Source organism: Uloborus diversus, chromosome 8 (genome assembly GCF_026930045.1).
Source record: "Uloborus diversus isolate 005 chromosome 8, Udiv.v.3.1, whole genome shotgun sequence".
NCBI classification, from domain to species: domain Eukaryota; kingdom Metazoa; phylum Arthropoda; class Arachnida; order Araneae; family Uloboridae; genus Uloborus; species Uloborus diversus.
The window spans coordinates 133601695-133627369 of record NC_072738.1 but is presented as its reverse complement, the minus strand read 5'-3'; the positions used below and the strand labels follow the sequence as shown (position 1 = coordinate 133627369).

General features: G+C 35.3%; 1 protein-coding gene across 1 annotated transcript; it reads right to left on the bottom strand.

Annotated features, from left to right (window-relative positions):
• Positions 1–24432: 24432 nt before the first annotated feature.
• LOC129228608 (CD151 antigen-like) lies at positions 24433–25191 on the bottom strand. The gene has a single exon (XM_054863288.1). It carries the CDS (start codon positions 25189–25191, stop codon positions 24433–24435), a length of 759 nt encoding a protein of 252 aa, XP_054719263.1.
• Between the last annotated feature and the right edge of the window lie 484 nt (positions 25192–25675).

Sequence of the window (25675 nt, the reverse complement as noted above, 5' to 3'; positions counted from 1 at the left end):
AATCGCATATGCTAATTGCTAAATATACTTATATTAACCCGTTGAATATGTTTATCCTTTCAATTTTGTCCACTTAAAAAAAAATAATATTATTTTTTTATTTTTTTTTTATCATTACAATTTTTTAACAGTATTTTTTTTCAATGTTGCATTTTCGCACCTTTCTTTCTGAATTAGTAATTCATTTTTTTGATGATTGTGTAGTGTATTATAGCATAACTCTTAAAATAATAGTTCTTGTTTTTCTTGTATGATATTTAACACAATTAAAAACGTGAAAAGATAAACTGTAATGTATGCCAAATAATAGCTGTTAGAATTATGGAGGGAGAGCATAAACATTCGCAAGGAAAATAAAAATTAAACATATAAAACAATGTTTCAAAATCTGGCAGAAATCTTGACAATAAACTCTCCATTTTCTTTTAAAACTGTTGTAAAAAACTTCGAATTTTATAGATTCTTGTAATTAATTAATGGAAACGATAATACAGAATTTTTTATAAGATCATTTTCTACCGTTTTGCCAAGACAGAGAGTACATCGCCAACTGGTAGCCCTTATTTGGAAAATAAATTCTCCAGTGTTCTGGGTGAAAACATATTTCAGGGTTACGATCGTCATTATCGGAAGCGTGGGAATTTCTCTCGAATTCTTTATTCAGACTATAAATTCATTTAACTCGAGGGCAACTCGTACGATACAAAAAGAAAAGAAAAAAACATTTTCCATAAAACTCAGAAAGCACCGACAAAGATTCAAACTGTCAAAGCAATTTATGTGCCCATTATGAGAGATTTATTCCTTTTTTTTTAGAACAATATAAGTGTATTCAATAACGTGCAATTCATAGATTTTAAAGTTATTTTGTTGCACCTTAACAAACTTAAATTAATTGTTGGATGATAACAGTTCCTTAGAAGCAGGCAATTTGTTTACTGGTATTCTACGCTCTTTTAAGTGTTGCAACACTTTATGATAATGCCAGTGGCTCCTAGCATTTTTTTTTTTTTTTGAGCAATCACGATTGCTTATTGCTTTTATTTGACTGTTTTTGTCGTGCTATCATTTTATTTTCCCACCAGCATCCTCTGCAGCATCACCGCTTCTCACGATGCTGCTCCTCTAGCGAAAGTCGTCTCCAGGTTGCATCAATATCCTACGCTTACACGCATACATACACACACGTACACACACATACACACACACACAAACACACACACATACAAACACATACACACACAAACACATACACACACTCAAACACACACACACACAAATACAAACACCTACACACAACTACCCACACACTCAAACACATACACACGCTTACATACAGACGCCTACACATATACACGCTTACATACAGACGCCTACACATACACACACCTACACACAACTACCCACACACTCATACCTGCACACAGATACAAACACATATGCCCACACAAATATACACTCATACACACAACTACCCACACACTCATACATGCACACAGACACAAACACACATGCCTACATGCACATACACATACCCCCTACACCAGGGGCGCCGACTTGCAAAAATCATTGGGGGGGCTGGCCCAGTCATCACCGGGGGTTTAGGGGGTTATGTAATCCCATGGAGGTTCCCTTCCCCCAAATAAAGGTCGATTGTTGTGCCTTGAAAATGCCAATTTACATATTTTCTGATGTGTATAATTTAAAAAACAAACAGTATGTGGCATGAAGTTTTCAAAGTAAAACAATCCAAAAATTGGTATACAAATTTTTCTGGTTCAACTAGATCATGTCACTTGTCTTAGTAAGAGACATTTTTTTGTTCTATTTTATGGGGAGTCATGCAATGCCGTAGCTAGGCATGGAAAAGGTAGGGCGCTTGACTTGCATTGAAGGGCACTGCCAGAGACGCCGACTTAAAAAATATCGGGGGAAAGGGGGCATGCCGCAGGACATTTTCTAAATTTGAGATAAAAAATAGTGAATTTTAAAGTTTTTTTAAAATCATATAATCAACATTAGAACCTCGAAAACTCGACAAGCCCGACACATATTTTTTGGCTTCGAAAAACGGAAGAAATAAATACAAACACACACAGTATTTTTGTAAAAAGGAAATTTAATTTACGCATGCTTTTTAAGACCAGTTGTTTTTACACTAGTGATATCGGCTAACATATTCAAGTGTAAACGCAGTCTCTCAATGTCTAGGTCATTTTTGAAAAACTCAGTTGATTTTTCAAAATGTTCTCTTCTCTTTCACCTCTGTTTAATAAAAGCAAGCACTCTTGTTCAACTGCAATGACCTGTGTGCGTCCAGTTGATGTAAATCGCCCAATAATGCAAAATTGCACCATTTTACAAACCTCAATGTATATTGCCTTGTAGTACAGTCAACTCCCGTCTTACGCGAGGGATGCATTCCAAGACCTCTCGCGTAGGTCGAATTTTCGCGTTGTGGAAAAGGGTATGTGTAAAATTTTTTATAAACGTACCCAATTATTTTAGACACTTGTAAACACCCCCTCAAACTGTTAAAAACCATCTCTTAACTAACTGTACATTACTGTCTCTTACATAAAGAACTGAATGTTTACTTGTATTTAAAAAAAAAAAACTTTTTATTCAACATAAAACACTGCTACGATGTACAAAATCAATGATTAATGGGAAAGAAAGAAAAAATAAACCGGTATACGGAAGACACAGTATATAGTAAGAAAAGCAAATGCATCTTTAGTTGTACTGTACAGTCGATCAATTAATGATATTCGTACACAATACATGAGCAGTTTCCATTTTCATAAATTTTTGCAAGACACTAATCGGTGAATTTTTACGGATTTCCTTTTCTTGACTTGTAATTATATGTACGGAAGAATCACTCATACCTAATTCTCGTGCTACCTTCAACGCATTTTTTAGTTGACCATCAGCTTTTCAAGAAGCTCTAGCTTTTCTTTAATTGTCATGAAACTTTCTCTTTTTATCTTCACAAACTTTAGATGAAACAGCGCTCTTAGGTGTCATTATATTTCATTAACTTTCGCATTTAAAATGAAAAGGGAACTTCTACTCTCAGCGATGGTAAAAGGATAAAGATACATTCATGAAAAAAATTTTTTTAGTAACCAATAACAAAGCTGATACGAACACACCACGATTCCCTTCCGAGAATTTTCGTGTTGCGGTGAGGAATTCGCGTTAGGTCTGAATACTGGAGAAAAAATCGTGTTTATACTTCTTTGGTACACGTCGATTCCGAGGAAGGGAAGGATCATCATTTTGTGAAGGTTTTCTTTTAAACACGATTCCCAAAAGTATTCAAAACTATCACGCCTCCCATTTTATATACAAATCAAACTCTCATATATATTTTTCCAGATCAGCAACACTTAGGTGAGCGCGCCGCAGCGCTGCCCACCGGCAACAGACTTGACCCGTAAGTTCGCGCACTGGAACAAATTTTTACAGTACTCGCAGCACTGTAACACTATCATCATTCGCACCACTCGTTTTCAGTTAACCTGCTTACACAACCGTAATAATTATTTGTTTTAACTCATTACTGAATATATTTTACAAGGTAAACTATCTTCAAACAAGGAAAATAAAAGATAAATTTATGAGTTTAGAAAGCATAATGTAACTTAGAATTTTCTTGATTTATTGGGGGGGCTCTGCCCCCTCAAAAATATTTTTGAGGGGGCTCGGGCCCCCTCAAGCCCCATGGAGTCGGCGCCACTGCCCTACACACAAACACACATACCCCCACACACGCCTTCATACACACACACGCTCGTGATCGCGAAAAACATAGTTTGAATTCAAGATGCCAAAAATTCAAATTAATATTTTTTTTTTTAATTCAGAGAGTATTGGCGCATACTGAAATGAATCTCGTGGACCAGAATGCAAATAAAATTAAAACATACTTAAATCGTTTTTGATATCATATGGGAAAATTTGTAAACGGAAGGAATATTACAAACGAAGAGCTGCTGTCATCATTACTACACGTTTATTTTATTAAACTAAGTTTCTATCTGTTTTTAGAAACTAACTTTTAACTATTTAACTTCAAATTTGCAACAATCATATACGTAATACCGTATAAAGACTATCTGTTGTTCTTGAAGGCTCCAGAATACATTTTTCAAACCGTAACATTCAACATAATGATGGGCCACATGGATCTGCTTCGCGGGCCTCATCTGGCCTTGGACCCTCGGTTGGGCCGTACTGAACTGTGATTGTAGTAAGAAAACGAAAGAAGAAAACAGAAAGCGGAAAATCTACATAAAAAGTTCTATAATGTGCTGACCGTGGTAATATAACCTGTGCTTTAGTTGGAAAACAATATTTGAGGGGGGGGGGAGAACCTTTTTATAGGGTAGATGTTATAGTTGACGTGTTTTTAAGGCCACAAAAGTTAGTTTAGAATATTGCTTTAATGAATAAAATAGAAATTTGTTTTGAAAATTACAGTACATAAAGAAAGAACAATGTATTTTACATAAACTTGTATTGAAAAATTATTTTTTATTTTTGGCAGTAAATTCGTGATCTATTCGGTTTTACATTTCCTCCCCCCCCCAAAAAAAAACACACACACACACACACACACACATATATATATATACATATATATATATATATATATATATATATATATATATATATATATATATATATATATATATATATATATATATATATATATATATATATATATATATATATATATATATATATATGAGGGGGGGGGTTCACCTTTTCTTTAATAAAACGAAGTGAAAAATCAAATATTTTTTGAATGAAATTCCCATTTATGATTAAAAATATTTTTGATCAAATGAATGAGTGAATAAAATAATGAATGAATAAGAAAATAAGGGAATTAATGAATAAATAAGAGAATTATTTTAAATGAAGTAATGCAAAAGAATGAATACGTAAGTAATTTGATAAAAGATTGAATAAGTAAACGAACTGAACTATTTCACTTTGCCTCGCATGCTTTTGATTAGTTGCTCAAAATATTTAAAATATAAATAAGCTTAATATTAAATAAATAAATGATGTGCCGAATATCAGTAGGTCTCAATTAATACTTAAAATGTTAAATAATTCTATCATTTTACAGCCTCATAAATAATATTTTACTTACAGCAAAATATTACAATAAGAATATCAGTTTTTGAAAACTGCTTGTATTATCATGTGCTTTGATATTCAGGGGTAACTTTTCCTGTTTGGAATCATATTTTTACTAGATAATTAAAATATTACCAAAAAGTTGGCACTAAAAGCTGAGCAATTATTTCACCATTTCACATTGCCCCACATTCCCGTATTTTTATTCAGCTCTTTAAAAAATAATTTGACACATCTGGAAAAAATGGCTATAGTTCCTGAAAGATTACCGACCCCTGATCTTATATCACCATTTCACATTGCCCCACATTCCCCTATATATATATTCAGCTCTTTAAAAAATAATTTGCCACATCTGGAAAAAATGGCTATAGCTCCTGAAAGAGTGTCGACCCCAGGTCTAAAGTTTTGATAGTACTTACACTCACTTTGTAAAAAACTCTCTTGTGTCTAAACTTCAGTTTATATATTTGTATAATTTCCGTTCACATTTACAAACAATTATTTTCAGTCCAATGCCGAGCTTCTAACTCAGATAAATGGCTCTATTAAAATACACGGAATCTCAGCGGGCCCCGGCTGTGTGGCCATTCATCATTTCATAAAAGGAGGTGAAGTTTAGTTGTTCATCATCATGTCGAAGTTCCAAAAGACCTAATAATTCTATCTTTCATTAATCTATTTCTGTTTCCGCCACTTTGCGGCCATTTTTGGGAAAAAAAAAGCATTTCGTTTGGTAATAAGTAAAATGGAGTGCAGGATGATGAATTATTTTCTACAGTCGTTAGTTATTGGATGACGTACTGCAAAGATTTTGGACTCTTCGGAAATTCGAATTCATTGTAAAAATTGAATTGGAGAGATGCACAATGTGCTAGGTTATGTGGTTGTTGTATGAAGTCTTAAGAAGTATTAATAATACTATAAAATCGCCCGTCAAGGTATGACGGGTGAAAATTGCTTCTACATTTGAACGAAGTTATTGCCTGTTTGATGACATTTTGATAGTTGAAATTTTAAGTGGAACCCTAAACTCAATTGGATAGTGTTCATTGTTGACCGCTTTTTCGTTTCATCAATTTCTCCTTAACTTACAGTCTTACCAGTAAAACAGTCAAGTTACTGGATCCAATTCAGCCATGTCAAAATAAAGCATTCCCCTGCATGACAAACACTGGCAAAATTTTTTATCAAATTATCATGCTATGGCGCGAGTTTCATTGTTCGTGACGTCAGGAGCGTTAATCGATCATTTGCAATTAGGGAAAAGTGGGGCAAAACCGGGACCCTGAAATCAGTTTTTAGCATAAAGGAACAAAATTTTGCAGAACTATGCACTACTTATCTATTAATGCAACCACAGTTTCAAAAACATAAGTGTTTTTTTTTTTAAATTTGTATTAACTTTTTTGTAAAAAAAGTCAATTTACCCGGTTTTGCCCCACTAGTGTGGTAAAACTGCGTAGACAGGTTATTGCTATGAGGAAAATAAATATTTTAAAAGTTTCTACAAAAGTTTTATTTAGTGACATATGTTAACTGTAGTCATAACATAATAGAATAAGTATAAAAGGACGAATATTGATGAGTTGTCAATAAATTTAACTGTTTTTACCTGAATTTTTTTGTTGTAATATGAGGCCTATTGACACAAGTCGCAAGTAAAATAGTTATCTTCCTCTTCGGCCCCATATCAGCTGTAATGGGTCCACCGACGACACTGGATGCATTGGATCCATCCTTACCACCCTTGGAGGCCGAGTAAAGCTCATTGCAGTAAATGCAGGCAGTTATTGTCATCCTCTTCACTGGACTCATCCCTCATATGCTCCTTCGGATTTTTCTTTTTTTGGACGCTTCTTTTCTGTCTGTTCTTTTTTTTTTTTTTGGCATCTTTATAATGTTGCCTTTTCTTTGATTCGTTTATCTTTCCCGGTTTTGCCCCTCGGTTAATACCCGATTTTGCCCCTCAGTTAGTACCCGGTTTTGCCCCTCGGTTAGTACCCGGTTTTGGCCCGCACGTACAGCTTTCATAAAAAATGCCGTCATATGACTATAAAGAACGCTACAGTTACTTAGAATGATAATGAAGGTAATTAATTGTTGCACGTTTCTACATACCTTTACCGTTGCAGAAACAGGGAGGTAGTATAATCAGTCTAGTTTTGTTCAAACATTTTAAGGAAAAACCATTGAAACATAATTTTTTTCACAGGAACGAAAGAAGCGAGTCTATTGCGTTCTAATGAAATGGCCGCTGCTTCTTCATTAAGGTGAAAGGTAGTTCCTCTCTTGTCCACGAAATTGCAGCGTTTACAGGGGCTAGAAAGGAGTACCCGTTTTGCTCCCGACTTCCCGGTTTTACCCCCGCTTTCCCCTATATATGTACTAGAAAATCACCCATCAAGGTATGACGGCTGAAAATTGCTTCTACATTTGAATAAAGCAATTGCCTGTTTAATGATATTTTGAAAGTGGAAATTTTAACCCTCACTCCTAGACTCATTCAGATGGAATAGTCTTTACTTGGCAGATTGCCAAATTACATACAATCCGCGGTCAAACAGTACTCGATTATAAAACATATTTTTTATCAAAAGAATCGGTAAATACAATGTTGAATGACTAAATGAAAAGATAATGAAACAAATAAACGAATAATTAAATAAATAATTCAATTAATATACGTAGAAAATTAATTGAGCAAATAAAATAATGAATGAATAAGAAAATAAGTGAATGAATGAATAAATATATAAGTGAATTACAAAATGAAAGAATGTAAATGAATTAATTAATAAATGAAAACGTCAGTGATTAAAAATATTAAATGATAGAGTGTGTAAATGAAACAAAATATTTCACTTTACCCCATCCACTTGATTAGTTGTATAATTTGTTCAAAATAAAAATAAGCTTAATATTAACTAAATTAATACTGCATTGAATGTTAGAAGGTCTCAATTACTATTTAAAATGTTAATAACAGTAACTTTATCATATTGTAGTAACAAAAATAATTTTTGACTTACAACAAAATATTAGAATATGAGTATCATTTTTTAAAAATTGCCTGTATTACCGAATTCTTTAACCTTCGGCAGTATTTTTTTCCTGGCTGGAATCGACTACATATGGTACTATATAGTTAAAATAATACCAGATACGTGGAGCTAAAAGCAGAGAAAATATTTCAACATTCCTCTTTGCTCCGCTATATCACTTTGCCCCATGTTCCCCTATATACTTTGCATTTCTACTTAAATATATTCTTCAAGCAAAGTATAAATAATATTTTTTAGTGTTAGTTTCAAAAAGGAAATAAACTATCGAAATGATTTTTTCCCCGTAGTCTAACCACTTTTCTATTTTTTTTTTTTTTTTAATTGTATGGTACTCGAATGATTCTCAAATTAGCAATTAATTATCTCCAGAAGATCAGAGATCTTATAAGAACTTAAAATCCAAAAAAAAAAAAAAAAAAAAAGAAAATGTTTTAATGATGAGAGAAAAAGTACAACAGCAAAAGATCAACCTAAATAAAAAATTGACTCGTGGAAAAAAAGCTTCTAACTGCATGAAAATAAATGCTATCGCTTTTAAATTACAGATTTTTTTTTTTTTTTGAACAACTTTGGATGAATGACAGAGTTGAACCTGCCTAATTTCTTATGTACAATTATCGATTTTTATATGGAAAGCTTATATTCACACGATAGCTGCTGCATGGGCTCCGAATCTGCATTGTCGCGGAGGAAATTTTTTATCTTACTTTCCAAAAAAGAAATAATAAGAAAAGATTCATAACAAAAAAAGAGAAAGAAATTAACACGCATTTTAATCAAATTTCTATAAATCGCTCCTTCAGTGTTTGACTCTTTGCCGAAATTTAAGACAAGAATCTTAAAATTCTTAATCATTCTCTCCTTGTCAAATTCATTTCAACTGATCTCGATTTCCATTTTTCGCTCTATTTTTTGTGTGTGAACAACAAATGGCAAACAGCAGAAACGCCAAAAGTACCCCAAAATAGGAGCGATTAACTCGCCAACTGAATACGATTATCTCATCAAATGCAGCAGCCCTTCACTTGTATGAAAAAGTTCATCAACTCACCTCCTTACCTCGAGGCCTGGTTCAACGCCTTTCGCAATTGCGCAGGTTGAAGTGAGTTAGCATTCAGGATGTAAAAGAGAGAGAAAGCGAAAGTATATAAAGTTTCATCTCCGAAACGAAATTAAGTAAGACATTTATGCAGGTATGCAGTGGCGTTTGTTTGCAGAAATGCTTTCCCAACAGAAAACCTCAAATCGTATTTGTAATGACTCGCCATTAAATTCTTTTGTAATTTTGAATAATGGTTGAAGACAAAAAAGAGTTGCTCTAAATGTTAAAAGCTAAATAAAGAAAAATATTTAAAAAATCCGTGAGTGGTTTTTCTCCCGTTCCTTTCAACTACTTGCGCTAGATGAGGTGTACCTAGAAAAACAATAACATCAATTGGCTTGAATAAACGTTTTCTAAAATAATTATAAAAGCAAATGCTGGTGGTTTTACTTTGGTAAATATTTTTTTCTATGAATCAAAAATTGATTTTAATATGTGACGCGAAAACTGCGGAGAGAAAATGACCGACTCCGAGAACTTTAGAACCTTCGACTCCGACTCTGTTACACCAAAATCAGTTCGACTCCGTGCTCCGTCTCTGACTACGTTACCTCAAAATCAGTCCGACTTCGACTCCGTAAGCACTGGCAAAGTTTAGGACTTTAAGGAGAAATGACTGACTCCGACTCTTGGAATTTTAAACCTTCAACTCCCGATTCCGATTTCAACTCCTTTACCCCAAAATCAGTCTGACTCCGACTCCGCGGCCTTAGCTACATGTACACCATTCAACTCACAAAATCAGTTTAAAAACCATATTTAGGAGGAAATTTCGTGACGAATAGCGTCCTAATGGGATCGTTTCCAAAATTTTAAAAGTATTTTTTTCTGAAAGAGCATGCTTAAAAACATAGAATCAGACCATTTTTTAAATAATTTCTTTAAGTTTAATATTTTTAAAAAATTATTTAAATCGGTGCTCTTTCATCGTTTAACGCTTCTGCCGATCACATCACAAATGATGAAATGAGATTCAGCGTTGCCATTAACGATCCTAAATATTTAATTCACATCTTTACTCACGTGTATTGGCAACGATATGGTTGACAACAAGCGTAGAGCGCAATTGTAATTCGCTTCTGGATTATCATAACGTGGAAATGCAGTAGAAAGATGCGCCATAATGCATCATTTGTGACGTCATAAAGACCACGCCTTGTTTGAAGAATCGGACATTAAAAAAAATCAATTAAAAAATAACTGTTAGGGAAAATGAAAGTATTTTCTGAGTCCATGTTATTTTTTTGCTTTATTCTATCAATTTCAATGACAAAAGTACTACTTTTGACTGAAGGAAACAACCTCATTCGTAATAACAGAAATTCAACGTGCGAATGAAATTTTGACACTCTGAAAACTTACGATGGAATTAATTCAGTAATTATCGAATTTCCGAGTTTTGTGTGTCACACTCAGAAAAAAAGTGTGTAAGTGAGAAACATGCGTATGACATTTTGCTGTTCTGAACTGCCATTTTATGACTCTGTTTTCAGTAACTCATATACTTATCGTAAATCGTATTTAATTTAGAGTTCTGGGGGAGTGTCATATAGCTTCATAAATCAGTAGGACAATTTGGAAAATAACAAGGCAGGCGAAACTCGACATACGTCCTTTCAATTATTTAACATATCACATTGTTAAAGAGAGTTCAAGTTTGGTGAACAAGCGACTGGATTTTCAACAATTAATTTAGACAACATTCTCGACCTCTTGTAATTAAATGAATAGTTTTATTAAATGAGAAGAATAATGGCTGTACGTACATTTACGATTTTCCCATTTTTCTGACGTACAAGTGGTGTGTCATAATGTATAGTGCTGGCCAAGTTAATAGACTACGACTGTTTTAAAAGCAAATTCTTCATTGATTACATAACTATAGACACATTAACGAATCTAATATTTAGTATGCATTCCCTTGTTCTTGATGAGCATTTTAAGTCTCTTTGGCATACTTTTCACAAGGTTTACACCATTTCTTAACTTTTTAAAAAAAGAGGTAAAAAATTGCTTATACTCACTATTATATATACTTACATACACATACTAATTACCTAAAACTAACTTTGAATATAACAGAACAAACTAATAAAAAGAACTAGTGAACTGTTTAAGCCGATTGAGGTCATGTTCCTGGTAGGTAGATAAACAAAGAACATAAACAAAGCAGACAGTGCTGCCACCTACAAACATTAAATTATGCTAAAATAACGTAATAATCAGGTTACAGTATGTACTGTACTTTAACAGTAAAATAAATAGTATTTTAGTACAAATAGTGTACAAAAATAAACAAAAAACCTCTTGAGTCTAATAATTTGCCAGCCCTGTATTTCAAAATGTTAAACACTAGTAATTTTAGCAATTTGTTAAACTTTTAAATTTACAAATTTGTTTTGAAATCCTACCGAAAGCAATCGCTTCAAAAATGATGTAATTGCCACTTCAACAGAACATTTAAAAAAAATCTTTAGTTTTGTGGGTCCGTTCACATAAATGCCCTGCGGTAGAGCTAATCGCGATACTTAGTCATATAATAGTATCGATGTAAGGGTTCTTTGAGAGTCTGCTCAGATTTGGGCTTAGCCTTTTGAATTTATTTGAAAAAAGGTATATATCTTACTAATATTATATATGCGAAAGTTTGTCTGTATGGATGTATGGATGTATGGATGGATGTATGGATGTTTGTTACTCTTTCACGCAAAAACTACTGAACGGATTTTGATGAAACTTTACAATAATATAGCTTATGCATCAGAATAACACATAGGGTAGTTTTCGTCCCGGTATTGGGGGCAAAACCCCCTTAGGGGGGCAATAAAACACAATTTTTGTATAAATTCTCTAATATTGGGATGAAAAAATACTTGCACATATTTACATTATATGTCCATCGAAAGCTCTGATTTTTCTGCTGAAGATGGCACCTGTTCGAAATTTCTAAGTAGAATAAAAAACGAGTTATGAGCTTTTTAGATCCATGTTCGAAGGCTTTCCTCAACTCAATACAGTATTTAGTGTATCATCTCAACTCCCTGTCGATAGCGACAATTGTTGTATTGCTGACTTTCTTTGCTTTTCGTGATTGTTCAAGGCTTTTCTCAAGTCAAATCTTGAAGTAAGATTTTTGCACAAGATTGGCAAATAATACATGATTTGGCTGATGATTTTAAACGGAACTTTAATGCAATTAATGGTTTTTATTATTATTTATGCTGATTGAACACTTACTCATTATCCAAACAACCAGCAGATCGCCAAAATATTTGCGGAAAGATTTCCGTAGCTGATGCATTTGGCAGTTTTTTCAACGTTGCTGTTTTTGAAGCCGAAGACTACGTCATAATGTTTCTCAGCTTTCACCATGTAAACAAAATATCGCCAATCAAAAAATTTTCAAAAGACTTTTTTTACTGTATTAAATAATCCAGCAACTAAATTAGGCAAATCCATAAACAGCACAAAAACTACTATTAATTTTCCTTTTTGCACAATTTCAAACAATCACCAAATTTTATTACTTATTTCGGTAACATTTCGGATGAAACTGTTTAGCGCCATTTTATGGTGACCAAAAATATCTCAGCATCTGGCGACGATATATCTGTAACGAAAATTAATATATCGTTTTACAAAGTAAGGAAAGAATGGGGGAGCATCATCGAAGATATCCCGAAACGACTTTCGCAAATTCGGTAAAATCATATCAAGAGCCACAATGATTGAAATTTTCCCGAAATAACTAAAGCAAGTATAAGGGGATTACGAGCGCTGCTACTTTTTTTTAATCACTTCGTACTTCATTAGCCATACAGAGAAGGTTTTAGACTCCATGTTAAAAAAAAAAGTATCAACAGATTAATCTTTTTAAACATGAGAAGATTAATTTCATGTTTTTTAAATTTGTGTATATGCTTAAATATAGTGGTTTCGTTTCTAAATCAATATTACTTTGTTCTTTATACTTATTGCTATTTTAGTTTTATGGGTAAGGAAGAAACTCGATTTTTAATCACGTCAAAAAGATGTGTTTTAAATTCTTTCACTTAAAACAGAAAACAAAAGCAAGTAACGATTTTTTCTAATAATTATTACTGATCCAGGCAACGCCGGGTATTTTTGCTAGTATATACATATATATATATATATATATATATATATATATATATATATATAGTAGTATATATAGATTCCAATTGATCTTGTTATCATAGAAATTTGAAGAAACTGTCTCTTGTGTAGTTTTCTTACTGGCTTTAAAGTTGAATACTAGACACGGTTTGTTCATTCATGTAGGAAAAGAAAAAAAAAAAAAAACCTCTGCTAAGCAAGTGTCGAGAATAAGAATAAGATTAATAGCGCGATTTCTAGCCATGAAAACCAAATTTTGCCTCGCGCATTCTTTTAGCTCTTATTTTAGACTAGTGGTACCCGCACGGCTTTGTCCGTAGTTGAAAATTAAAAGATCATTCGGTTCGCCTGTATATTTACAAATAAGGGATGACGAATTTCTCGCCAAATGACTATGTTCATTCGCTCTCTCATTCCACGTCATGATAATTTCGTAATTTACTCGTCCGTCTTGCGATAATTTTGTTTCGGAGAATGTTCTTAAAATTGAAATAGAAAAAGAATAAAATCAAATTTTTGAAAAATCGCTTTGGGGTGCACACCCCCATGCTACAAACTAACTTTGTGGCAAATTTTATGAAAATCGGCCGAACGGTCTAGGCGCTGTGCGCGTCACAGACATCCTACAGACATCCAGACAGAAAGACTCAAAAGGAAGAAATTAAAAGGTCTTTTGGTTCGCCTGTATATTTAAAAATAATGTATGGTGAATTTTCTCGCCAATTGGCTTGTACCCATGTTACGGTTCCACGTTATGATAATTTCGTATCTCGCCAATTATCTTGTGCCCGTGTTACGGTTCCACGTTATGATAATTTCGTAATTTACTCGTACGTCTTATGATATTTTTGTTCTTAAAATTGGAATAGAAAAAGAACCACATCGAATTTTCGAAAAATCGCTTCGAGGTGCACACCCCCATGCTACAAACTAACTTTGTGCCAAATTTCATGAAAATCGGCAGAGCGGTCTAGGCGCTATGCGCGTCACAGACATCCTACAGACATCCAGACATCCTCCGGACAGAGAGACTTTCAGCTTTATTATTAGTATCAAGTCACAAATTTATATATAGACTAGTGGCACCCGCACGGCTTCGCCCGTAATAGAAAAATTAAAGGTCTTTTGGTTCGCTTGTATATTTACAAATGATGTATGGTGAATTTTCTCGCCAATTGGCTTGTACCGACGTTACAGTTCCACGTTATGATAATTTCGTATCTCGCCAATTGGCTTGTGCCCATGTTACGATTCCACGTTATGATAATTTCGTAATTTATGATAGTTTTTTTTTCTTAAAATTTGAATAAAAAAAGAACCACATCGAATTTTCGAAAAATCGCTTCGAGGTGCACACCCCCATGCTACATACTAACTTTGTGCCAAATTTCATGAAAATCGGCCGAACGGTTTAAGCGCTATGCGCGTCACAGACATCCTACGGACATCCTACAGACATCCTACAGACATCCTACAGACATCCTCCGGACAGAGAGACTTACTGCTTTATTATTAGTAACTAGTGGCACCCGCACGGCTTCGCCCGTAATAGAAAAATTAAAGGTCTTTTGGTTCGCTTGTATATTTACAAATGATGTATGGTGAATTTTCTCGCCAATTGGCTTGTACCGACGTTACAGTTCCACGTTATGATAATTTCGTATCTCGCCAATTGGCTTGTGCCCATGTTACGATTCCACGTTATGATAATTTCGTAATTTATGATAGTTTTTTTTTTCTTAAAATTTGAATAAAAAAAGAACCACATCGAATTTTCGAAAAATCGCTTCGAGGTGCACACCCCCATGCTACATACTAACTTTGTGCCAAATTTCATGAAAATCGGCCGAACGGTTTAGGCGCTATGCGCGTCACAGACATCCTACAGACATCCAGAGAGACATCCAGAGAGACATCCAGAGAGACATCCTACAGACATCCTCCGGACAGAGAGACTTACTGCTTTATTATTAGTAAAGAAGATTACACAAAGAAAATTTTACACAACATTTTAGGTCTTAAGAAAGTTTTAAAGTGATTGATGAAATTTGTGGCCGGCTGCTGTAATACATGCGTCGCAATCACAAAGCATTCTCTGTTGCAATAATGAGACTTTTGAAAAACTTTCATCAGTTGCTGTGCCTTTGTTGCGATGCGTGTATTAGAGCCACTCTAGGCCATAACTTTTAACATCTGCTCTAAATATTTCTTAAAAACTAAAATGTTGGGTAAAATCATCTTTGTGTAACAAATTTGTGACCTGTTTTGCATCCATTAGTTTCTGGCTTAGTGTGCATGTAGCGCGTCAGCAACCATAAGTTCATTATGATTCATTGCTTCTTATCCTCCCCTCTCATACCCCTTTGATTTTTGCCCCCGAGCTTGGATTCACTCTGGAAGAACACATGTGTATTAAGGGATATACCCGTGTATACATACATGCACAGATATACGTCTATACTGGTACATAATCGTGTTTACACGCAAACATACGTATAAACTCGTTGCTTCCATATTTATGTACGAGAATAGACATATACAAACACGCATTGGATGTATCCACGAAAACTCTTGTATACCCGTATAGGCACGTGCATGAATGTATCTAATATGATGTATACATGTATCTACTCATGTATGAACGTGTATACTCATGTTTACACGGCACGGATATACTCGTGTATACCCGCATATACTCGTGCATACCCGCACATACTCGTGCATATATTTGTATCTATAAAAATAACCAAAATATACAAACATTACGGTTATTTGTAACGGTTTTGCATTATTTTTAACTATGAGCACTTTATCTCATGTTATGACCACTTTCCCCCACTCCATGGGGTAAAGTGTCATAAATACAAAGGGAAATGAAAGTGTTATAAACCTACTTAAATCAATATTTTTTTCCTGAAATTCAATGCACCGTGTTCTTTAATAATGCAATGTTAAGTAACAACAAAAAAAGTTGAAGTGTTTAAAGAATTTATTGTATTTACTAGTGATACCCGCACGGCTTTGCCCGTAATAGAAAAATTAAAAGATCTTTTGGTTCGCCTGTATATTTACAAATAATGTATGGTGAATTCTCTCGCCAGTTGGCTTGTGCCCATCTTACGGTTCCACGTTATGATAATTTCGTATCTCGCCACTTGGCTTGTGCCCATGTTACGGTTCCACGTTATGATAATTTCGTAATTTACTCGTTCATCTTATGAAAATTTTTTTCTTAAAATTGGAATAGAAAAAGAACCACATCGAATTTTCGAAAAATCGCTTCGAGGTGCACACCCCCATGCTACATACTAACTTTGTGCCAAATTTCATGAAAATCGGCCGAACGGTTTAGGCGCTATGCGCGTCACAGACATCCTACAGACATCCAGACATCCAGACATCCTCCGGACAGAGAGACTTTCAGCTTTATTATTAGTAAAGAAGAAGAAGAAGGTTGTGAAGAAAACAAGGTGTGTGTGTGTGTGTGTGTGTGTGTGTAGAAAACTGTCTGTTATTTAATAAAGTAGTCTTTCCCATAAACGGGGATCTTTTTAACGATTCAGCAACCTTCGCCAAATATGAATTGCTAGTTATTCTCATGATAACCCTACTTCTTCCTTCTCAAAAAAAAAAAAAAAAAAAAAAGAAAAAATCTCGTCTTTGAGCTTGAAGCCGTTGGATTGCTGCATAGTTCTGGAAGCGCAGCAGGATCTCCTCATGATCCAATCTGGAAGTCGAGCACAGGTCGTCTAGGTCAGTGGTTCTCAACCTTTTCACTACTAAGGAGTGAGGACTAGAGGAAGAGTGGGTACAGTGAGACACGAAACTTCAATTACATTTTTTATTATTAAAAAACACAGAAATTAAAGTCTTTCAAATGGTATAAAATTTATCACTGTAATCTTTACCAATAATAAAGCTGCAAGTCTCTCTGTCTGAATACCGGGATCTCTGTCGGGATGTCTGGATCTCTGTCTGTCTGGAGTTCTGTGATGCACATAGCGCCTAAACCATTCGGCCGATTTTCACGAAATTAAACACAGAATGAGTTTGTAGTATTTGGGTGTGCACCTCCAAGTGATTTTTCGAAAATTCGATTTTGTTCTTTTTCTATTCCAATTTTAAGAACATTTAACGAGCAAATTATCATAACGTGGACGAACAAATTACCATAACGTGGACTAGCAAATTACTATAACGTGGACGAGCAAACTACTATATGCGACCATGGGCGAGCAAATGAACATAGCAAATTGGCGGGAAATCCATTATTTGTAAATATACAGGCGAACCAAATGACTTTTCAATTTTCTACTACGGACAAAACCGTGCGGGTACGACTTGTAGGTATTATAAATGTGGATCTAGAAAAAACAACGAATTCACAGAAACGAGAGAAAAAAAAAAACGAAATGCAATCTTGTCTCACTGTTCCTTTGGTAAGTGAGAACAATGAGACACATATATCTTGAATTAGCAAACTTTGAAATAATCTAAACTTACCTGAAAAAATATGAATGATTGTTGTCGTTTATTTTGTATAAGCTTTTGGCAAGGTAACTTTTATGTCGCCTGGACGCACAGGTATCTACGCGTATTTGTTTGGGATTGAAATAGAATGATTTAAATGATTCTACATTAGTAAATTCACTGAAAGTGTCATCTTGGGATGTCGCATTAGTTTCACTGTAGCCTTTGTCTATACTTCTAATGCAGCAGCTTTTTACTTCCTTTAAAAAAAAAAGGAAGTATTGTATTCGCGAAAACATTTTCACTCAAAAATCGGCCTTAATTTCTATTTTGCTCATCCTCGAATGAATGTTGAGTTTATTTTTCAACCCGACCACACGTGGATATGTGCCTAGGAACGTACAGACACCCGAAATATCCATTTCGACGATCCCCGAGTTAATTACAACGAGTTTTCTCGTGACGTCTGTATGTACATATGTATGTGCGTATGTGTGTATGCATGTCGCATAACTCAAGAACGGAATGTCCTAGAAAGCTGAAATTTGGTACTTAGTGACCAAAGACCTTAGACTCCTATTGGGGTCTAGTTGTGCACCTCCCTTTTTGGTTGCATTCGGATGCTCTAAAGAGGGTCTTTTGCCTCTTTTTGGGGGGAAATCATTGATAATTTCGGTGTAAACTCAAGTGGTATTATAATTTGGCGGTTACTTGGCGATATATCGCCAGTCTTTTGGTCGCCAAATTTTTCGCCAACTTGGTGACAAATTTGGCGTTTTTTTAAATTATTTTATTTTTTTTTTTTAAATCTGGTTTCAATTTGGCCACTGTTGGTGATATTTAGAGAGTAAACTGGAATCACATTAAAACTGCCAATAATGAGAAAATGACATTAAATTGGAAAAAGGAAGTAATGTGATGCACAAATCACCTCGTTTCCTGTCTGTTTCAGAAAATCTTCGAAACAGCTTATCTCCATAAGAAGTACTCCACGACCCCATTTGGGATCTTGACCCACAGACTGAGAACCCCTATATTAGGTGAAATGAGAGAAGTCTAAATTTTTTCTTGAATAAATTTAATTACAACTATAAAAACGTTAAAAATTAGTTTTCACTAGCTGTTGGGGACCCACATGAAAATTACTCTCGGATCACGGATTGAGAAGCGCTGATCTAGATGAAAGAGCAGTCTCTCTGAACCACTAAACTACATGGGATACATGATTATTACAGGCTCAGGTCATGCAAGTAATTTTGCTAAGTGGTTCATGCTTCTCCCATCTCTCTCTCTCCCTGTCTCTGTTTTTCTCTTTCTATCCCTTTCCGAGGTTTATTCAAAACGTAAGTTTCAAAAACTGCTTTCGGAAGGAAAAAAATGCCAAACGTTCTAAAATCAATGTTCACGCTTTACCACCGTAGAGTTTCACACATCCGTATTAATCACTCTAACAATTCCCTTCTTTCTCGTGATTTTAACACATGAGCAATTAATTTTTCCCTCTTTGAGAACGTTCGTTTTGTTTCTACCATTCTTAATGATTGCAACTTCTGCCGCAGTAACGCGAGCACATTCCGAAAATTACTCCAACTAATGGTTATCTGAAAGCAAAAGAGCAAACGATCCATTTCCGAGCCAAAAAGAGAGTTTATTTTAGGGGTATTGTGACTAAGTTTAGCGGGAGAATTAATTCAGTTAACACATTTCTTTCATAATAGTTATTAAAAGCTTCCTTGTTCAATTTCCTTGCTTGACTGAGTGCTTATATTTCTGTATTTTTTTTTTTCATTCGCTCCTTCGTAGAACTAATTATAATAAGAATTGGATTTGTTAACAGCCGGAGCTTGTCCAGGCTTAAGAATTTGATTTGGTAAAACTATGCTTTGAGCGTTTAGTTATTTTTATGAATATTTCTTAGCAAGAAGGAATTAATGTTGTTTTAATTAGTTTGTGCAACTTTTTTCAGGAATGCTCTTAAACAATGATAGTATGATATTGTACAAGATATTTTTTGTTTTGAAAAGCATTAGAATAAATTTCAAAACAGAATTGAGGTTGAAATTTCAAACTTTCACGCACTGATATACTGTCCAACCACGGATTGCATGGAATTTTCAAGTGTCCAGATAAGACGAATCTACGTGAATAAGAGGGAAAAGTAAAAATTTGATGCGCATATTCCGCTCATTTGAATAAGACTCTGCTTCTGCAAAAGCTGACATCGCTAAAAAATAATAGATTCGTCCATTTCTGGCTGTAAAACGGATGTTTGTCTTTCCATACAATCCATGGTCAGACAGTACTATATAACCATCGATTACATGGAAAGGCTAATATCCGGTTTATAGGTGGAAATGGACGTATCTATTATTTTATAGGCTTGTTAGTTGGTTTGTTACAGATGTGCACTTTTGCCTCTCTATTATTTAGCCTTAGTTTTCTAAAAATGAAAGTTTACTCAGCAACATTTTTTTAATCTAAAGTATATTCGATCTATATTCTCACGTCAAAAATTAATTGAGTTATTTATCTTTCTTTATCTTTACTAATAATAAAGCTGAAAGTCTCTCTGTCCGGAGGATGTCTGGATGTCTAGATGTCTGGATGTCTGTAGGATGTCTGTGACGCGCATAGCGCCTAAACCGTTCGGCCGATTTTCATGAAATTTGGCACAAAGTTAGTATGTAGCATGGGGTGTGTACCTCGAAGAGATTTTTCGAAAATTCGATGTGGTTCTTTTTCTTATCCAATTTTAAGAAAAAAAATATCATAAGATGGACGAGTAAATTACGAAATTATCATAACGTGGAACCGTAACATGGGCACAAGCCAATTGGCGAGATACGAAATTATCATAACGTGGAACCGTAAGATGGGTACAAGCCAACTGGCGAGAAAATTCACCATAAATTATTTGTAAATATACAGGCGAACCAAAAGACCTTTTGATTTTTCTATTACGGGCAAAGCCGTGCGGGTATCACTAGTTTACAATAAAGTTTTGAGCTTTCTATTTTGCTTTTACGTTTCTGAATAAAATGAAAATATTTTCTTTTCTTTTTGTTGTTTCCATGGTAACTATTTTTGACTATTTTTGTTTTCCCTTATTTTATTTTATAGAATGCAATAAATGAATAAGGCACTAGTGACATTACAAAACGCGTGCATCAAACTCCCATCGTTATTTTCCCTTCTCCCCAGCTAGATTCATTCATATGGAATAGTCTTTACTTGGCAGATTGCCAAATTACATACAATCCGAGGTCAAGCAGTAATTTCATCAATTAAACTTTAAAAATTCTCATATTTTCGAATTCTCTGATCGAGTGACGCTTACGTCACCAACAATAAAACTCGTGCCACGGCAAGATAATTTGATAATATTTTTTTGGTAATGTTTGGCACGCAGGAAAAAGGCTTTATTTTGACAAGGCTGGACTGGATTTGGTTACGTAACTCTTTTACTGGTAAGACTCATTTTAGGAGAATGAAGAAACGAACTTTTTCAGGGGATGGTTTATCAAGCCCTTACTGAATGAAAAATTCAAACGCACCCTTCCGAATGAAAGCGAGTGCATAAGCTATTTAATATCGTTCCTTATAACGTTACGCAACGCCATATTTCATGGAAAATCAGATGACAAAATATAAGCTTGGCTTATGGGAGTGTTGACGATACGTCGTGTTGACACAAGAAATGACAGCTCTACCTAACATGTAGTTAAGTATAGCTCTGAATGGTATTCTACCTACGTTAATCCCCCCCCCCCCCGCAAAAAAAAACATTGCACTTTTTTTTTGAGCAATCACGATTGCTAACTGTTTTCATTTGACCGTCCTTGATGTTTGGTTCCTTTTTCAACCCCACCGTCCTCTGCAGACGCGACTCCTCCCGGTAACCGTTGCTCCTGGTAGGTGGAATCCATGTCCTACGCACACGCATGCTTATACACACACATCCATACACGCGCCTTTACACACATACACACACGCCAACGTGCATACACACAGGTCTACGCACACACACAAGCCTACACATACACAACTATGCACACGTAACCGCTTAAGAGGAGGGACAGGAACCGTTTCTAGAAACAAGCGAGTGGGGTAGTAACCAATGTGTAGGGACCGGTCGCAACTCGTGATTGCGAAAAACATAATTTGATTTCAAAATTTCAGAATTCAAATTTATTTTGAAAATTCGAAAGGGTTTTTTTCTTTTTTGAGGAGAAACTTCCAGTTGAACTTTTATATTTTCACAAGTTTCAATGGATTAACGTACAGTGGTACAGTTGATGCAAAAGTGATCAAAAAGAGGTTCATCTAATTCTCGAATAAAGCTCTCGGCGCAGTGTAGCAAATAAAAGTGCAGAAGAACAACTCCTTTCAGGCATACTTTCTGATAAATTCATTCTACTTCGAGAGCCTTCATTGTTAAAACATTCTACTAAGCAGCCACTGACATTCATTCCTTAATTAAGGTTTAACTTTTCCCAAGTACAAAACACAGATTTCTCTTGACATCAAAATTTTAAGGTACATCAATGAACTTTTGGAATGGCGTTCTGAAATTCATGAAGCTCTTTCATCTGTAATGAAAGATACAAGTCTGTCTCTAGTTAACTGAGTGAAATAGAGTTTTGGAAATATTTTTCCTACTCCGTCAGAGGGCGCTGATTCATTACATTTCTAACACCTATTATATTGCGAGGCACGTCTTCTCTACACCAAATATAAGAGAAACGCGCTCTTTTATGTGTGACGCTTGATTAAACACTGTTGCATTCCCGCTTTTAATTAAAAGCATCGCTGGAACACGGAGTTTAAATTCCTAAAGGGATCACATGACTTCTGCAATCAGAGTTTTGAGTGGTAGAGTGGTATTTTTTCAATTAAAATGACATTAAATCTCTTATGTAGTCTATAATTCCATGAAGCAGTGCTTAATTCTAATTAAGATACTAGAAAGTCGTCCGTCAAGGTATGACGGGTGAAAATTGCTTTTACATTTGAACGAAGCCATTGCCTGTTTGGTGATATTTTGATATAGTTGAAATTGTAACCTTAACTCCAGTGGATTAACCCTAAACTCCAGTAGGTATCTTTTATTGTTGATCACTCTTTCGTTTCTTCATTCCCCTGAAATGAAAGTCTTACCAGTAGAACAGTTAAGAAACCGGATCGAGTTCAGCCTTGTCAAAATGAAGCTTTTTGCTGCATGTCAAACATTACAAAAAAATATTATCGAATTATCATGCCGTGGAGCGAGTTTCATTGTTGATGACGTCAGGAGCGTTAATCGATCATTCGCTATAAAATAAATGAAGATTAGAGTGGAATGACATTATTAAAAAAAAAAAAAAAAAAAACTGTAAGTAGTCTGCTCAATTGGCTAACGTCCAGTTAAGACGAGTAACATAGCTCCAGTGGATTAACCCTAAACTCCAGTAGGTAACTTTTATTGTTGACTATTTTTTCGCTTCTTCATACCCCTGAAATAACAGTCTTCTTACGAATAAAACAGTTAAGTTATCGGATCGAGTTTAGCCTTGTCACGATAAAGCCTTTCCCTTCATGTTAAACATTACCAAAGAACATTATAAAATTATCATGCCGTGACGCGACTTTCATTGTTGAAACATGCGGGTTTTACTCTATCATCAGCTATTATTTATACTAGCTGCGTCGCCCGGCTTTGCACGGCCCACCTCGAAAATAAAAGTTATGTCAAGTGACACGTGTTCAACAATCAGGCTTGAACGAAAAAAAAACAGTAAAATTTTGAGGCAGATAGCGAAAAAATAACCAGAAAGGAAACATTTTAACTCCCCTAATTATAGGAAAAGCCTCAAAACAAAAGCCAAATTTTATTTCTTTATATTCGGGAAAAAATGGCAACAGATATATTTTCCCGATGATTTTCTTCACGCTACATAAAAGCACTGTTACGGAAAGTTGAGATGAAGCACTGGGTAATAATTTGAATGGAGGAAAGCCTTCGAAAAATAGGGATTTTATGTCGAAATCTAAGTGTCATAATTAATAGTTTTTAATTGATATCTCCGCTAGTTATTATCGGAGGGTTATGTTAAATAGCCAAACATAAAGACAGGAAAATTAGGAATCTATCCATTACTGATTTGATGGTCAGTTTATTGACGTTCGGGAGAAGTAACTTGGACATACATACATACATACATAGGTACATAAGTACATACGCTCAGTTTTAATTATATAAGATGCGGATAAATATGGGATATATTTTTGAAGCTGCTGTTTTCTTTGCGTATTTTTAAAAAAAAAGAAAAAATACATATATCGCTGGACTTTAGTAAAAAATTAATTTTTCTGAAGATTTATTAAGTTGACAAACAGAACAGTGATCACAATCGTTGTGCGTACGATCTCCCAATTGATATGTAGAAAGAATATGATTAACCATTCATGCAAAGTATTATCCTGAGAAGATCGAAGCGAAAACATATTCAGAAAAATATCAGTTCATGAACTCTGAGCTGGAGCCGACTGTTCTCGACGTATCTTGTTAAAAAGCGTGCAGGCAAGCACTGAACCAAGGAACAATATGCAAGCAACAACTATGGCCACGGCCCCAATAACAACGGAGTGATTTTGGAAGAAGTTCCTCACAGCTACGTAACAGTCTTCACTGTAGGCGTATGTATAGGGGTCGGCCTGACACTGCACCACAGTTCCATTATCTTGAGCCTTGCAACATGACTCAGGCACCTGTGTGGCGTTGCTTTGGAAGTTGGGGTTCCGTTTCCAGATGTTCAGGTTATAATCGTTGTTTCCTGATATTCCGCAGCACTGGAAAAACTGTTGGACTGTGTCCCAGGCGTCCGTCACTGCCGCGTCCTGCTGGTACTGTTCGATGGTGTTGAGCATTTCCTGCTTCATTTGCGCCTCGACCTCGCCCCAGTAGATGTACCCCAGGATTCCAATGGTCAGCAGACCGATGAAGAGGGCCAAGAGGATTATGGAGAACAGGCACAGCATGGTCTTGCTCTCCCTCACGGCACCGCAGCATCCGAGGAAGCTGATGAGGACGATCAAGACGCCGCCCACGATCACGATTATGCTTATGGTCATGAAAAAGCTTACACCTAAGAGGCGCTCCATGGAATTTTTCTCTGAGAGGCCCCAGATGCCGAAGCCGAGTATCGCCACGCCCGCACACAAGGCGATGAAATTGAAGAAGAAGAGGAAAAACTTGATCACTCTGCTGCATCCTTGAACCATTTTCAGCAGATGTCTATTCTGCTGTCAATACAGTAGGAGTAGTCAAAATCTGAAAAGAAAAGTCAGTTGAAGAATTTAAATCAATTTTTGTTATTATCTCACGCTGGGGGGGGGGGGGGGGTTCGTTTGCCAATCCCCGTTCGCTACCAGAGGTGGCTTATTGCCGCCTGCGTGGGTTACAATTGATGATTTTAATGCGTTTTACCCCTGGTTGTCCAACTCCTTAAGGTTTAGAAGGTTGAGACAGAGCGGAATGGCATCCCCTAGATGTCCTGCATCCAACGGTACAAGTATTGACCTGGTAGACATCCAGTCCAGAAGAGAAAGAGTTAAAGACATACAGACCGACACACACAAAACTTAATAGTATAAATTGTTTTCACAGACATTTCTACCATTTTGGCATAGTTATTAAATATGAACAACTGTTTTTGCCTTTTAAATCACTCTCAGTGCTTTCCGTAATAAGTACTACATTTGGCGC